The sequence below is a fragment of the Stegodyphus dumicola genome, chromosome 7 (assembly GCF_044657685.1).
Source record: "Stegodyphus dumicola isolate Sdum_Otavi_A_Nest chromosome 7, ASM4465768v1".
In the NCBI taxonomy this organism is placed as follows: Eukaryota; Metazoa; Arthropoda; class Arachnida; order Araneae; family Eresidae; genus Stegodyphus; species Stegodyphus dumicola.
The window spans coordinates 91382802-91401207 of NC_140774.1; the positions used below are offsets into that span (position 1 = coordinate 91382802).

The 18406-nt window shown below is 31.0% G+C and overlaps 1 protein-coding gene across 5 annotated transcripts in view; it reads right to left on the reverse strand.

Annotated features, from left to right (window-relative positions):
• Positions 1-18406, reverse strand: part of LOC118200414 (RUN and FYVE domain-containing protein 2-like) — a 133665-nt gene that overhangs the window by 60946 nt on the left and 54313 nt on the right. For 4 of the 5 annotated variants that reach the window (XR_004760085.2, XM_035372388.2, XM_085820594.1 and 1 more), the window contains exons 1-6: positions 14722-14834; positions 12603-12753; positions 6870-7040; positions 3595-3712; positions 1750-1854; positions 980-1103 (exon numbers count right to left, since the gene is read on the reverse strand). Coding sequence is in view for 4 of the 5 variants with exons in the window: in XM_035372388.2 (XP_035228279.1) it covers positions 980-1103; positions 1750-1854; positions 3595-3712; positions 6870-7040; positions 12603-12741 (657 nt within the window). In the remaining variant the exon portion in view is untranslated. Of the gene's footprint in view, positions 1-979; positions 1104-1749; positions 1855-3594; positions 3713-6869; positions 7041-12602; positions 12754-14721; positions 14835-18406 lie in introns of those variants that run through there. The other variant, XM_085820593.1, reaches the window with a different exon arrangement.

The following is an 18406-nucleotide window of genomic DNA, read 5'->3' on the forward strand; positions in this document are numbered from 1 at the left end:
TCAATTCTGGCAAATTTATAGTACCAGGTTCTCAACACTCTTCTAGGATAGACTATTTCATTACTCCTTTATGGAAAGCACATTTATTCTTTAGCATATTAATTATTGTGATTTAATTTTGTTTCACTCACATATGGAGCTTTCACCAACACCAAACATCCTTGCTACAGCACAATCTCCTTTTTTTTTCTTCCTGCAAATTGAATGACTATGCATTTGAAACCAACGCTGAGTTTTGTTTTGCAGGAGTCATATTGACTTCTAAAAGACATACTAAATCAATTGTATTTCAATTAAAGTATTAAAGTAAGAGTATCAGACATGTATTTTTGAGGTTTATTTGTAAAGAAAAGGGTACACATTATACAGCGAATGTACCTAAAATTTAACAAATGTAATTTGAAATTATAGGTGCATGTCATATGATGGGATGTATGGTATTTTGAGAGTTTAATGGCATATTAGCATTACCTATTCATAAACATTTACAACTGCATTTATTAATAAGCTTTTTACTTAGAAAAAAAAATTATGTAAAATAGGGAGAGAAAAATATAAAAAATGTTCTGAAGAGGGAAGCTTTTCCGCTCATTTAAATCTATTTAGACTAATTTTTTAAATTAATCTTTAAATATTAATGCTCTTTTCATCATTTGTTTATTGGCGAGATTACTCTCAAGTCAATTTTTCAAATTAATTCCTATAATTTTACAATAAAACAAAATGTTTTACTGATTAATATCCAAAGTTGACATCTTTTAGAGTAGCATTTCAATATAGGTATATTTTTAATCATGTCAACTTATTTTTTTCTGTCTTTTTTTATTTTTTATACTATTCAAAATCATGCATAAGAATTTTTATACAATCATTGAAAAAACATTTGAACATACTTCCTAAATGCAATATAAAACACACAAGAGGTAAAGGCAGCAATGTGATTATATGTATAACATAACATTGCTTATAAAACATTTACCTGATAATCTAAATCTTCTTCCTTCACACATAAATTACAGTCTATAACATTTAGTCCTACAAGAAGGCCACCAACAATTACAGCTTCTTCAGACATCATTAAAGCATCTCTTTCATAAAAGTCCCTATTTAATAACAAAATAAGCATTAAATAAATAAGGGACACCCATACACACATGTTAAACTACAAACCCAAAAGATAACAATTTAATCAAAACTTTAAAAACAGCAAAACTGTCCTGAAAAATCATATTTTTTTAAGAGTTGTACAAACTCTCCCCATATACACAGGATTAAAATTTAAAACTGAAATAAAACTTTTTTAATTAAAATTTACGTGCATTTGAATTACTTCATGTTATAATATGACACGAAGAATTAGCAAAGACTATGCATAATGTCTTTCTTTTTCTTAATAATGACATAAGAAGATACAAGAAGTTTCAAAATAAAGCTTTAGTATAACTCACTTACAGCAAGCATATGTACTCTGATTACTTCTAAACAAAACTTTAAGTAATACTTAAAAATAACTGAAGGGGAGAAAAATTGAAAAACAACAAACATTTTAAAGTAGTGCAAAGACAACATAGAAGTTCTCATGCAGGAAACCAGAAATAAAATAAAGTAAAATGGAATAATAATGTTCTCATACCATTGAATGAAATAGATACATTTCAACATAAATAATTAATATTTGATCCTAGGCTCATTAACAATTTATCTTAAGAGGAGGAATATAAAATGTCTATTTTAAGCATTAAAAATCACCTTAAAATTTCATCCTTTCTATCAATTAGCCTTCGAAAGTAATCTGCAAGTTTCTTTTGCATTAAAGCTAACCTCAACCATGCTCTTGCTCTTCCCAAATGAGTTCTACAGAAAATGAGACAAATCGTTGGTTATAGATTTATTAAGCATATATAGGCAATAGTCTTTAATCCGGACTCGTTGGGACTTTGGCGATTCCGAATTATCCGTTTTTCTGGATTATAGATTATCAGTTTAAATCTGGTGAGATGGCATGCAGAAATTATAAAATTAAAGATATGAAATCATAATTTATGAAATAAAGAGCAATTATGATCTAAAGAGTATCAAAATTTACAAAAAAAAAAAAAAAAAAAAAAAAAAGCTTAATATTTACTTGTTTACTTTATTAAACATTTCTTTCAACGACCACATGCGTAAAGCATATATTACGCATAGTCGAAATTAGAAAATTGCAACCAGAAAACTATTTGATGTGTATTCGTGATATTTATAATGACGAGGAATTTGATTTTAATCATATCAAAGACGGAGTACATGGAGATGAAATACTACATTTAGCAAGGAATTATAAGCCGAATAAAATAAAAACATCTGCCCTGAAGATAAGGATAGTGCTGACAGATCAACTTCCAGTTCATTGCGTGCTGCGTCGTTCCCCCCTTCCCCTCCGTAGAGCAGCATGAAATTCATAAACATATTTCGGAATGATTAAAGAATCAAAGGATATGCCTTTATCCATTTTTTGCAGCAATTCCACTTTTGTTTGATAGACATCGGAACATGCTTTCGCTTTGTAGATCGTTTGGTGGCTCCAGAATCGGAAATTCTTTTTGACACATTCAAAAGTTCAAGCTTACTTTTATAAAATTGCTCTAACAGTCTGAAAAAAAAAATAATAAGCCGGATCCAATTAGAAGATTACGGAACAACACAATCTGCAACATTAACTGAAATAGATAATTAGATAATTTTAGCTTAGCTTATACCGTCCATTATACATTAAACACGCATGCGTAAACGTATTACGCGCATGTGTAAAGGTATTATGCGTATGCGTTGATGCATGCGCAGAAAGTTTGTAGCTTTGAGGTCCAGATTATAGATCATTCCGTATTATGGATGTCCGGATTAAAGACTTTTGACTGTATTATATTATTCTCATTGAATGCAAGATAAAATATTATTTTTATTTTTGCTTTTAAAACATATTTAATTAATATTTGCATTTTAAAAATACAGCAACAAAAATAGAAATAAAAATAAACATAAAAATATCTGAAATCTGGAAATTCTGATACATTTAATACTAAGAAAGAGCAAAGGAAAACTTGATTTTGAAAAAAAATAAATATCTGTCGAGTGCATTTAAGTCTATTCATAAGTCAAAAATCAAATTATTAACTTACTGAAGTCCTTATAAAATATGAAATAAAAAAGCTTCCAAAAAAAAAAAAAAAAAAAAAAAAAAAAGAGGTGGACAATTCATAGTAATAACAAATTAATTTAAAAGTAGATGAAGTATTATAAAAACGAAGTGATGTTAATTACAAAATATATGAATACCTTAAGATTTATTTTGAATACTTCCTTTTTGTATAGACGATTTCAGAAGTATAATATTTTTATTAATTTATTTAACATCCAATACATGAAAAGAATTAATTATACTTGGTAAAATGATCTTCATATTATGACTATAAAAATATCATTAGTATTAAAGATGTTTTACTTCAATTAAAATTCTAGAATAAAATTTTTACTTATTTTTTGAGTCTCATAATAATAAACATAATGTACAGAAAAATATTAAAAATTAAAAGAAAAAATATATAGTTCCCTTACTTTACAGTAGGAAGTTCTCTTACACTTGATGTTATGTCAGAAGCTTCAGGCATGTATTTTTCTACAGTTTCCAAGACATTCCACAATTCTTTTTTTGGACCCAACAGACCTTTTTTAGCTATTTTATGAAAGGCATCTAAATATGCTATGTTTACACAAATACAATATTAAAACATTCTTAAAAATTTTAAAGATTTACTGCCTAAACATATGCAGTATCATCTTTGACACAATGATAACATCTTCACAGTCACAAATATTAACTGAAATATTAAACATATTTATATAGGAAGTTTATTTAGAACAGAATAATAAGTAAAATTAAATATACAAACAAGCATTAAAATGAACTGGAATAAGCTTTAAAAATACAAGTATTTGCATATTATATAAAATATTTTCTTAAAAAATAAATGATATAATTAGCCGATTTCTCAAAAGCTAATTACATTAAAAATGCTATTTATACATTTTTTCACTGATAAATTACAAAACAGATAGATAATACATTCAAATTTGGTACACATTTTCTGCCTTAATTAAAAAAAAGTGTATCTAAAGTACACTGCTGGCCACCGTAAATGCAACACCCTGAAGGAAGCATGCAAATAACATGAAATTTACAACATGCATTAGCGGAGGTGAGATATGCAAATGATTAGAATTACAGCGCAGACGCACGTCAGCGCGCGCCTGTGGCGCCACTTCAAAGCGCTATTTAAGGCTTGGAGTTTTCGACGATTTCAAGTTCGGCAATTGTGTTTTTCTTGTGGTTTTTTCAAAAAAATGATCAATTATGCCTCATAGTAAACAGCGATCATCGTTTGATCAAGTATCTGACTTCGACAGAGGAAGGATAGTGGCCTACCGAGAGTGTAGATTATCTTTCAGGAAAATTGGTAGTCATGTTGGATGAAACCAAACGACTGTAATGCGGATATGTGACTGTTGGATGCAAGAGAGTACAACAGGGCAACGTGTTCGATCGCATTCACCTTAGTACACCACTTCACTTGATGACAGGAACATAGTGCGCATGGCAGTGACGGATCGTTCAGTCACATCAGGAACCATAGCACAGCACATTCAGTCAGTAATGCATCATCCAGTGTCTGCGCGTACCATTCGATGCCGTTTACAGCAGAGTGGTCTGTCCACAAGACGTCCATTGCTTCGTCTACCCTTGATGCAGAACCACAGACTTCTCCGCCACCAATGGTGCGACGAAAGAAAGATGTAGACCACAGAATGGAATGAAATTGTCTTTACTGACGAGTCACGCTTCTGTCTGCAATACCACGATGGTCGGATTCAAGTCTAGAGACACTGTGGAGAGAGAATGCTGAACAGCTATGTTATGCACAGCCACACTGCTCCTGCACCGGTATTGGCTATCACTCTCACACTCCTCTAATATGTACGGTACTTTAAACAGCCAGCACTACAGCTCCGAGGTGTTGGAACCAATTGTTCTTCCTTACCAACAGGGCTTGCCCACAGCCATATTTCAACAGGATAATGCGCGACCACGTGTGGCACGCATTGTCCAAGGGTTCTTCGTCAATCACCAGATTGAATTGCTTCCCTGGCCAGCTCTCTCTCCGGATCTTTCGCCGATAAAAACATGTGGTCCATGGTTGCTGAGCGATTGACCCAGGTTACATCCCAAGCTGCCACACCAGATCAACTTTGGCAACGTATGGAAGCTGCTTGGTCTGCTAAAGTCTCTTTGAATCAATGCCGAGGCGTATGGCAGTGGTGATCTCCAACAATGGCAGCTACTCTGGCTACTGATTCTGGAAGGAACCACACTTAACAGAAGTCTATAAATTTAATCATTTGATACTTGGTCAACATGTTATCTACTAAATAAATTTTGTTGTGATATCTCTTGTCTTTCTTGGTGTTGCAATTTGGGTGGCCAGCAGTGTTATATTCAATAATATACCTAATGGAATATAAGAATTTTTCTTTCCAAATGGATATTCCATTTTTTGCATTATAAGGAAATTCATATAAAATGACAAAATTCAAAATTTAATGTATATATCAATTTAATAGCATAATACAAAATCAGAAGAAATACTTATGCAGTATTTCATAAGATAAACAGTAATTATGAGTTCCAAAGTGCAATTTTAAAAATTTTTCACAAGTGCTTGAATACACTTAAATTATATACATAGAACTTATATTATTGAATCTCCTAAGAAAGAGAAGATGAATGACTGTAAATACTTCAGAAATTTCTAATTGCATAAAAAGATTATTATGTATTTCTGATTTCTTGATAAAACATTCAGTGCCACAAAAGTGAAACTGATTAAACACACTTGATATTGTACTAAAATTGTACATTGATACTAAAATTTGATATGTAAAATACATATTTTTCAAAATATCACTGCCAAATATAAAACATATATTCAGAATAAAAAAAATTAAATAACATTGAATGTTAAATGCCTTAGTGATGATCATTAGTAAGGCTTTTCTCTGGTACTAATTTATTCAAATTAATTATCTACTTTACTAACTTTATTGACAGGTACTTACTTTTTGCTTCATTTTATTGAAGTTAAGACATTAATAAATACTGCAAAATTATTAGCTGCCTTGTTCAGTATGGTGGTTAGATGAAACTTGTTACCATGCTGATGAGCTCAGCCTGGATAAAAGAATATTTATGATTGTAGTTCATGGAAATGGGGGACTTAGATTCTATTAGTCTGAGCTGTTGGTGGTAGAAGAATAAAGTGCTCACCTAGGGCTGGTGCTGATCAAAACTGAGATGAGGCTAGTTATTCAAGGGCTTTGAACAGTAACAATATACCTCTTGAGCCACCCATGATTGTTTTTATGAGGCCCAAATCTGTCAACAATTTTACTTTTATAACACTATTTCAGTAAGATTTTTAACTGAACAAAACCATAGCTTTATAACTTCCATTTCCCCTTTTAATGCAGTGCTATTCCATATAAAATAATTATAAATAATAATTCAGTATTTTTCTATTTTATTATTTTTTTATCAAATTTTATTAATTAGTTTTATAATTAAATGCACTTTGTAAAGAGATACAGGTTTCACAAGAGTCAAATAATTTTGTTCAAATGTCAGAGTTTTTACTTTAATATATTGTAGTATTATTTTTTTAGAAAATAAAATTTGAATAACATGGAGCAGACAATTTTTTTTTATACAAGACCCACAAAATGGGACACAAAGTCTTTAAAAATACAGAAATAGCTTCACAGAAGAAAAATTAACTTACGTTTTAAACCATGCCTCATAGCATGTTCTAATAGAATAAAAAAGTGCTGAAGAGGAACATGATCAGAATCAAGTTGACGACCATATTTTAAAGATGATTCAATGAGTTCTTTAATAACCAGCTTTATCACATTAAGAAGGTTTGACCTCTCTATTGAAACAGGATCTCTTTCTGAAAATAAAAAATAAATAAATAAATAAAAAATGAAATTTTTAATTTGTGAAAGAAAAAAAACGTATTTTAACATTTTATTTTAAAACTTATAACATGAATCATAACTTAAGATCATGGATGATAATTTTTGCCTGAACCTGAATTTAACTTCAAACATTTTTCAAGAACAACTTAATTTTAGTCAATTTATGAAACAATATTTACATCTATTCTTAACAAATACATATTTTACCGAGGTAAATATTACAAGTGTTTTCTTTCAATTTAAATTTCTGTTTAAAAATACTGAAGACAAATATAAAATATTACTTTCTCTAAATGAGCATTCAATTTTAATATCCATTCTCCTTACACATTATAAAATTTTTATACGTATAAAGAGGAAATTCTTAGTATGCATTAAAATTATTATATCTTATAATATATATTATTGATATCTTATTTAAAAAATATGAACAACTTCCTATACAAAAAGAATAAAAATATAACCCCATGTAACTGCGCAAACAACTATTAAGCTTTTCAAGACCACTAATCTTTCTGCTTTCAAAATTAACCGGTATGAATATATAGAAAAATAAAGAGTATTTTTGCAATTTAATTGGTCTAGAAACAAGCAGCTTAACAACTACACATTACAGAAGATCAGAATAGCCCTTATTCCGTCTATTCTGATCTGTAATGTGTAGTTGTTGAGCTGTTTGTTTCTAGACCAATTTAATAACAAATTTACGCATTATTTTTCTAGGAAGCTGTATATTTTACAGCGCTGTAAGCGATTAGTATATTTGGAGCCCGCAAAAATTATACTTACTAAAGGTGAAATATCCTTTCATTCAGTTGTGGTTTGCGAGAAAAACCTAGCTGACACCTCCGTCAGATTGGCGCCCTGGGCGACTACGCTAGGCAGTATCGTCTATGCTTGAAGCTGGCCTTGTATCAAATATGTTTCTCTCACTCCCTTTTCCTGCATTTTCTTGATTAATAATAGTTGCTATTTTCAAAATAAATGTTGCAAAGTACAGCCTTGTAGCAACTTATTTTCAGCATGTCATTTTTACCCGCGTTAAAAAAAGAAGACTCTATTCTTTTCAAAAGGTTGAAATACCATTCATACAAAATAATCCATGTTTTCATAACCTCACTTTGAGGACGTCATAAATTGTTTTCAGAAAAAATATGAAATGTAATAAATGTTACCATACACATTAAATAGAACACTACATAAACTAAAACATTAAATCGTAATTTATCTTTTACAAAAATTTTTATTTCAATGAAACCTTATAAATTACCCCAGTGGTGCCCAAACTTTGGTGTCTCGCGAGCAAATTTTGGCCTATGGCGAGCACATTTCCAAAACATCAACATTTTTGTTAAACATACTTCCAATCTCATATGACACATCTGAAATATTAATTTCGGCAAATGAGTTTGAAATGAATAATGATATTGGTTGAACTTTATGGAAATCAGAGAAGCAGAGTTCAAAATTATTTTTCAGTGCATTTAGGTTTTCCGAGTATTTCTCTGTTTCAATTGGCTTGTTATTAACATGGCTTGATAAACTCTGAAAATGGGTGAAATTTGTTTCTTTCATCTAATTTATCCACAAATTTAACTTTATCTGAAAAGCAGTTACAGTCCCAGTCAACTGAAAAAAGGTTTATTCTTGTCCCTGGAGATCTTTTCAATTTAGGCGTGAGAAAATACAGATCGGATAACCAATTATTGTCGTCTAATTCTTTATAACTTTCATTTCCGGATTCCCAAAACTGCTTTATTGGCGAGAGAAGTTCTACAAATCGTTGAAGTACTTTTCCCCTGCTGAGCCATTTAACATCGGAATGAAGCAATAAGATTCCATGTTCGCTATCAAGTTCATCAGTCAGCAATCAATATTTAATAACGTCTTGCAAGATATTTCTTATGACTATAAATGCTTACCATATTTTAACAATTAAGAAATATAAATGAATGGTTATTTTAAAAATATTTTTTGTTCATAGTACCTAACCAGGCTGGCGAGCACAAGGTTGGGCACCGCTGAATTTCCCCAATTTCATTATTCAGATAAGGTTTTTACAAAAAAAAAAGTGGATATTTTAAAGCTATTTTTCTATTTCCAAAATATAGCAAAAAGTATATTTATGCCTTAATTACAATGAATCACTTAAAAAAAAAAAAAAAAAAACACTAAATACAATTTTTTATCTTGAGTTGATTATTATGAGATAATATTGAAAAAAAGATAATATATAATGATCTTGATAGATTTTAATTTATAATAAGTCTAACTATGATGCGAAATGTAGAAACTTTAAATAAATCAGCATGGTATTTAGATGCCGCATTTCTTCGAAATTAAGACTTAATATTTTTCGCATAAAACTTTGGATTGATACAGCAATTCTCCCACTAATTTCAACCACTAATTTAGTGAAGTAAAACATTTTTTAAAAGTACAGCTAAAATTTTTTAAACAGATACAGCGCTGCAGTCAAAGTCGATTATTAAAAAAATGTTTGCTAGGTTCTTTTAAAGTTTCATTTTATAAATAAAATAAAATTAGTTTTTTCTTTTTTCTGTTACAGGTATTATGGGATGCGTCTTAAAATCGAAGAAATATGCTAATTCAAATTTAATTATATTTAGTAACTATGCAAGTTAGACTGGTGTTTAGATTCGAGCACACATATTTAGATTAGGGCACTGGATTTCACAAGCTTTCAAGGAACAATAAACTTAATTTTGTACACGAAAATACCAGTAAAAGGATATAATTGAGTAAAACCAGTAAAAGGATTAATATTGAGGAATTTCTCTTATAAATCACTGCCTGTAAGACAAAATGCCGGACGTAAGATTTTATACGCACACAATCTTAATCAAATCTCTAATCTAGATTTTAATGTAGTGCGAATTACTTCGCTTTGTTATTAAAAGAATCTGATGTGTACACCACATGACTTCCTTGTACCGAATATTAAATTATACGCATTTTTTCTTGCATTTCATTTAACTTATTAGATTGAATTAAACCTACTTTCGCCGATAGCGCATAAACCACAACAGAATAAATGTATTCTTTAAAATTGACTTTGTTTACCATAGCGATACTCTGGCGCTAGGTTTACTTAACAGTATTATATTTCGTTCATATTATAATTTATGACTTGACTTATGACTTACTTTTTTCTGGTCATTAACTACTAAAGAGTTTTTGCCAGTAGATCGCATTAAAGTGCACTAGGCAAAGATATTTTCAAATAAATGGTACTAGGGAAGTACCAACACCCGTGGCCGAAGAAAATTCAGCTGCGTGAGCAGGCATATCTTAATACTTACGAAAGTAGGCGTTTATCATAAAAATTGTGCAGTGGTAAGCAATGGCATTAAATTGAAGCATGTAGGCAGGTTCAGTGAGTTGTATGGCAAATGCAGGTGGTGAGCTCTATATAGCTAGTAAGAGTGCAGGATAAGCAATAGTGAGACATCATGAAAATGGCGCGAAGACAGTTTGAAGCTGTGAATGGCATAAGAGTTCAAAGTCCTTCAGAAGTATGCAGTATATTATAACGAAATCGAAATCGAGTCAATGGCTAGGCGGCAATTAGTAGCCAACCGCTACTTTAACCGTCTCTGTTGGTAAATTGCCCTAAGGCGTTGGTACTTAAGTTTTTAATTAAGGCGATTTACGCCGCGCCAACTAGGCGAAACTTGTCAAATTTTGTGAAATGTAGGTGAGTAAGGGAGCCGCGTGACAGGCAGGAGCCTGTCACGCGGGTGGTCACCAGCTTACGCGTACAATGAGAAATATTGGAAATATTAATAATTATCAAGTTTTGAAACAGGTTATCTAGATTGGAATAATTAAACTAATATCACGATCTAAATGAAGACAAATGGCACAACTAAGTGCAACAGATTAGCTAAACAAAATATTCAAATTCATCCTTTCTGTAAAACACGGATTGGACAGTGGTAGTCACGTGGGAGTCACCCTCCCGTGAACTGTCCACAGCCCAATGCATCTTGAAATAGTAGATATCACAATTCAGTGAAGTCTTGGTCTGAGAAATTAAACACTAAAGTTCTTATACAACACTGAGGCACATGAGTTACTGTAACTATACACTATGTACATATAGGGACGGCGGTATTTGAGCGAAGTGGCAAATGGTGAAAAACATTTTACACTAGCAATAAATAATCAGAGCTTTGAAGATCCAGGTACGTATATTATAACTCAGAATGCACAAAATTTATATCATTTAAAGAATTATCTAATCGTTGCCACATGTTCTATTCAAATACTATAACAAAGCTAGAACGATGTATAAAAGAAATTAAGCAAATAAAACGCAAAAGAAACAGTTTTTCACAGACGATTGAGTATTTCTCATTCAATTCAGTTTTCACTTCGCGACAGGGCAAAAATACATAAAAACTCAAAATATCTGTATTAAAAATTACGAAGTAAATCTTAAATACTTATTTCCTCGAAAAAATTCCAGAAAGGATTAAGCATGATTTAATTCGCAATAATAAATGAAGGCGTTATTTTTGTGTTGCGAAGCTTAGTGTCTCTAGATTGGCAACAAATCTACAATTCTGCTGTTTCAAATGTAAACAAATATGTCCGCCATGTTATTTAAAACTTAACCGCACTTAAACAACTTTTAAATTGTTGATAATTGTACAAATATTGCTTCCAGAATTACGAAAGGTATAAAAACTTTAACCGGAAGATAAAAACAACATAATTCAATCATTTTTAAAGCAAAAAATGTACAATTTACAAACATATAAGAGTAAAGAAACTGAGATCACTGAGCCGGGTAACAGAGTGGATATATTTATAAATATATTTATATACGTTTGGCGCGGCCGATTGAAACCAAAATACGAGGTGCACATCTACATGTTATAGTAGTCTTATATACAAAATTTCAACGTTCTGAGGCTACTCGTTTTTGAGTTATGCGAGATACGTACGCACGTACGTACATACGTTCGTACAGACGCCACGAAAAATTCTCTTCAGAATTCATTTTAAAGCAGTTTTTTAGTTTTTTTGGAGGAAAAGAGTCTTTTATTCTGTCCTTAGGTATAGATATTAGGCAAAAACATCGTTAAATTGCATTCGAAAGCGGTCAAAGTGGATATTTTCGTTGAAATATGCTACCTTAAGCTTTTCGCGATTACAATACTTCCTTTTTACTTCGTACAAGAAAGTAAAAAGATAATTTGCATGTTACAATGGAAAATAATATTTTTGTTTTTATAAAAATAATTCACATTTAACGAAAAAAAAATTAGTTTCACCGAAACAAAAAGTTTCATTTTAGTTGATAAAACATTGAACTATGAACAACTCGAAGATTAAATTTCAATATTACATACAAGGAAAAAAAAAAAAGCTATTTCTAAAATTATATCCTAGGTATTTTACTAACTTATTCACAATGTTACCAAATTTCCCCAAAAGTAAAAAGAAACTGAAAAAATAAGAAAGGATTTATAACATAAGACTTCAAAACTTAAAAATGCTTCAACCTTCTTTGACTTCATAAGGCTTTTCAGGAGGAGGTGGTTGAGTTAAATCAAACTGGACATCAGTCAGTTCCCTAAGGCAAAGCCATTCACCATCAACAGAAACTCGAAAATTGCATAGATAAATTGTATCTTTAGCCATTTTGAAAATATACTGCATTAAACATTAGTTAAGGATGTTAAAAAATAAACATTTTTAACAAGCAGCTTGAAGTCACATGAACATTTTTATAAATAATCATTAACTTAGTTTAGACATAAAATTTATTTGTGTTTAAAATAATAAAAATGCAATTTTATTAATTTTTCAGGTTCTAGAAATTTGGAAATTGGTAACCGACTGGTGGATTCAGTTTTAAAACTTCCAAAACCGGGAAAACAGTACTGAAAGTCACGACAAAAATCCACTAAGAAGAAATTTATTTCAAAGCATCCAAATACATTTTTCACTGTTGACCTTATCTAGATCAAAGACTCATCCCTGAAGGCTAGCTAATGGCCAGTACATTAAATGTAAGTGCTTCAATTTCCGGCGATTCAAAGGGGTGACTATATGAAGCTTGTGAAATAATATACTTGGCCAAGAAAGTATTCCTCTTGGCAGATAATTTTCGAATGATTTTCCATAATAAAGTATTCACATGTCTATCTACATCCATTAAAACTGATATACGTAAGAGTAACACATATGCAACATATATACTCAAAAACAGAGACGGATTTATGGGGGTCGCGTAGATGGCAATCATAAGGGATAAATCAGCAATTCAGAGTTTTTTTTTTAATTATTGCATTAAAAGGAGAATGTGAAGCTGAATTAAGATACAGGAATTAAATTTTTTTAAAATTCTACTCAAATTCAGCCATAAATTCAAATCAAAAAATAGCAAAATAACTCTGACGATTATAAATAAATGCGATAATTATTCGTTCGAATAATCTGACGATGAATCAAATATTCCTAATGCATCACGATCTTTCAGATTATGCACCAAGACACCTACCACGGACCGTGTGAACGAACATATGGTAAATGGATGGTGATAGTCGGCTATTCAAAAATATTACATTTCATGTGTAAATGACAAATTTTAAGTTTCACAATTTAAAAGTGTGAACTATATTTATATATACATATATTATTTAGAAAAAATATATACACACACACACACACACATATATATAAATTTGAACATGAAAACAAAACAAAAAAAGTACCAGATGTTTCTGCAATTCCTAAACAGAAGAGTGAACTATTTAAATTTCCTAAAGAATTAGCATCCTTACGTTCAATATATATATATATAATATAATATAATCACAAGGGATATCACAGTAATATATAATGTAAATATTTTGATAAACATAAATTTTTTCCTTAATAATACTAAATATAAAAAAATTACGAAGGTAAAACTGAATGTAATAACTAATGACTCATACTAAAATTACAATCCACGTTATACTTTTAGAAATAAAATTTCAAGTGTTTACAGCAATATTTATCAAAGCCTAACAAAAGTATTTTCGAAAAGATTTTTGACAATTTTACCAATTCTATGTAATATACATGTTTTTCTCCTTTCGTATATAAATGAATTTTACACTACTTTTCACTAAAATTGCAAATATAAAATCTGTCGTACTTAAAATAAAGACAAACGCCTGCAAAATCACTGCAAATTCCAGCATTACAACAAATATTATAATCAGGTTTAAAACAAGTAGGTAGTAGAGCGAGTGTTAGATCGAGAGGAAAATTATCACACTACTATAAACGTGTAGTAAAAAATATGTAAGGAACATTTATTTCTAGAGATTTAATCAAACACTTCGTTCAAACGAAATAGCTCTCAGAATTTGAAGAACGACAGTGAGGAATAAAGTAACTATGCTATTTTCAGGATGGAAATTGCATAATACAGACTATATGGATGACACATGATAATTACGAATTCTAAAAATGAGTTCAAACCGTAACTCAAGAATTAGACGGTGGCATTAAAATACACATTTACATTATAAAATGACAACAATCACAAACATATTTGTGAATCAATTCCGTATACGATTACAATAAAAGGGAGAAGTGAGATGAGAGATTTTTCTCAGCAAAGGATACAGAGAATGAACTTTGATAGAGAAATTAATAACAGAATATTCTCAGTAAGGTGGTCTGCAATCGCGACACAACATGGAGAATACCTAACAAACTACGTCACAAGCAAAATTTAGACGATCGATGGTGACATCGATATTGATCCAACCACCTAGCGGATACAAACTAAACTAGCGTCCAATTTTTGAAGTTGGAAGTTACTTAATCTTTAAGGATGTCAGACTAAACGTATAAATCCCATAAAAAAAGAAATTTATTTTAAGACTATTTCGTAATAAATAATGCATTCATTAAATATGCTGCTTAAGAAAACACACGTAAATAAATTTGTTATTTAAAGCGTGTTACGTGTTGAACAAACCAACATTTCCCCTCCTTTTTATTTATTTTTTCCTAGTGGTATAAGACAAATTTTTTTCGCAGCTTGGAATTTTGTCTGCTATTAAATCAAGGAAATAATAATATATACACTTTTTTAAAAGGTGACTCTCCCAAAGGAAACGATAAAGAAAGGAATAAAAAAAAGGGGGAGAAGGTTTTGCTCCATATGCACCGCAAAAGTAAAAGATATAATCCCAAAAGCATTTTTAAAAAAGGGGGGAAGGAGGAGGAGGAGATGAAGAAAAACGTTATAGGAAAAAGAATTCACACGTATACGTAGCCACGAATATGCAATGATAGCTCTCCTGATTGAAAATATCTCTTCCGATATTACCAGCCCCCTTTTTAATAGCCCTAACAAAAGGGAAAATGCGCATATTAATGTATGTATATACACACACAAACACACAAAAAGAAAACGAATGTACTTATATATACATATGTAATCAGAAATTTTGTAAGAATTTTTTAATCTTTCATGATCAATCATATTCTTTGCTGTAGTATTTAGCATGTGCAATTAATATAATTTAGTCTTTCTCTTCGTTTCTCTTTATATAATATGCATGCACATATGCATATCCTTTATACATGAAAAAACAAAAAAAGAGAAAATTCTAAAAGCCGTTAGCCGTATAACATTCATAATAACGATTTCTCGATTAAATAAACACCGAAATAAGCTTTATGAAAACAAAACAAGAAGTTTCAATGCGATGAGACAGAAACAGAAAACATTTCACATCAGATTAATTTTATCCTAAGATTGTGTGTGTGTAATTATGGCAAAGCCTCGAGGGCTATCTGTCTAAGGGGAGGGGTGCCTTCGTGGAGGACTTTCTAAGGGAAACTGGCTCGTATACACGTTACACATGGGGAAAACCACGAAAACGCCCATGCAGCCAGCCCGTTCGCAGGATTTATCCTAAGACTGAAAGTTGGTTTATAAAATCAGTATGAATCTAAAGTTGAATTTCGGCTGATTTTAAATGTGAAATTGGAGCACCTCTTTCCTTACGTTTCTATAGGCTCCTTTGAAGTTAATATTTTTATTATTACTTTATAAGGTTATTGTTTAAATTTCAGCCATTAATATAACTTCTCCTTTCCGTTTCCTCACCAGAATGTAAATGAATTTAACTATTATTTAAAGTGAGGTCTTTGGAGTTTAAGACAGAACGTGTTTCTGGTCTACGCGTGACCGCTATGTTGAGTTCATGACGGCTCCGATAAGTTATAATTATTTCGCTTTGCGTTATATCGCTTTACGATAAGTTGTAATTATTCGGCTTTGCGACCGCTGCCGGTATTTCACATTGATACGTCTCTAGAATCACTAAACCAGCTTAGGAGTATATTTAAATTGTGTAGCTCTTTTCATGAAACTTAACTTGAAATAGACTGTTCCTTTAGTTCCATTACCATGAGCTGTGGTTGATTTTGTGCACAAGAAAGTGCGTTTATGTCAAGTTCCGCTTAAATAAAAAGGTTTATTTAAACCTTTTTCTGACTGCGTAGTTACTTTCAGACATAGCTCTCATTTGCTTCCCGTCTGTTAAGGGTTATGGTGGTGTGGTGTGGTGTATTTAATTATGGCAAAGCACACTAGGGCTATCTGCCTAAGAGATTCGAACCTCTATTTAAGGGTTTTGGATTCATTAACGGTTCCAGTTCACGTAAAACCTCGTACTTCATCAATACGGCACTCACAGGCTGCATGAGATCATACAGAACTGCTATAATATTTCTACATATTTCCATTAGTTAAAAAATTTTTTTTCCTTCTATTTTCAGTTAATATGAAATTTTATTGAATATATGTAACATCAGTCTTATTCGTAACATGGGAAGTGAAATTTAAGACTGAGTTGCTGATTTTGGGAATATTAACATTAACTGTACCAGTATTCCTTTTTTATCTGCTGTTAGGATGAATTCGTAATTGATTAGTGCAATTTATTTACTGATTTTACTTGGAAATAAATTATTGCGTGATATGCACTAATAAAAAAATGAATTATGACTCAATATTGAATATAAAATTGTTCGCGAACTTATCTGAAAAAATTTCCATACCTCTATTTCAGACCCCTATTTTAATAATAGCGGTCTATAATACTATAATTCCATACCGCTATTCTAATCTGAAAATTTTTAAATTTTTATTATGTGCATTTCATTACTTTAAATGCTGTGCAATATTTAACTATATATTAAAGTGCAAATATTAAAGGCAACTTTCGAATACATGTAATTCTAATTTATATTCATAAATAAATTTCTTTTTAAAATTTGGTATTCAGCAGCATACACTATGTGAAAACTCAAGATATGCCACTGCTCTTCTCGTATTCGCAGATAAGATTCATAGTTCACAGATATACTATTAGGAAAAAATTTGCTTTTATTCCTAGAAAATTTCTTTAAAAAAATTGTGGATCGATTTAATTAGCAGTTGCTTTTTGCCTAATGATTATGGTCTTCAGCTATACAGCAGAAACTCTCTTAACCAGCAGAAACGGTACTTCGCCGATTCTGGATAAGAGATTTTTCGAAATAATTGATTATACAGTTAGTTACTGAACTTATCTGTTTATGCTTTGTGATGCCACCGGTAGAAACTGTAACATGCGAAGTTCGTTGGTCGTGTTCTTAAATATATCGACGAAAGACAACTAATCAATATCGAAAATCGTACAGATTATTAAAATTAAAACACATATGCATGATTTTATATTTCAGGAAAGCACTATTAAACATTTTAAAATGACCACATACATTATTACACAAACCTTATGAATTCTTAGTGTAATGGCATATAACTTCAATGTCTGCCTGCTCACAAAATTGTCGCCGAAGTTTGAGAAATTCGCTGTGTGTACAATGAAGCTTCATAGCATCATGAACGGATATAGATGAAGATTTCTCGGAAAATCTTACGAAAGTCAGCAATTCTTCGTTAGCTTCTTTCTACAAAACTTTCTTACTCTGTCGTCGTCATCTTCATGCTTTCCCTTCTCCCCATCACCTTTCTCCTTTCTTAATACATATTCCATTAAACCGTTATCATCTTGAGATATTATGACGATGAACAGAATTTTCTACATTCACCCAAGCTTGTATCTCCACTAATTTTCTTGGCACATATACATATATCCAAGATGTCGGCCATGAGTGCCGAACGCGTTTTAAAGTCAATATAGAATCTTTGGTACTGAACGCATCATCTATAAGCATGGTCAGAAGCCCCAATTTACGCTAACATCGGCTTGGTAATGTTCTTTACAAGTTTTCTTCAAAGTCCATA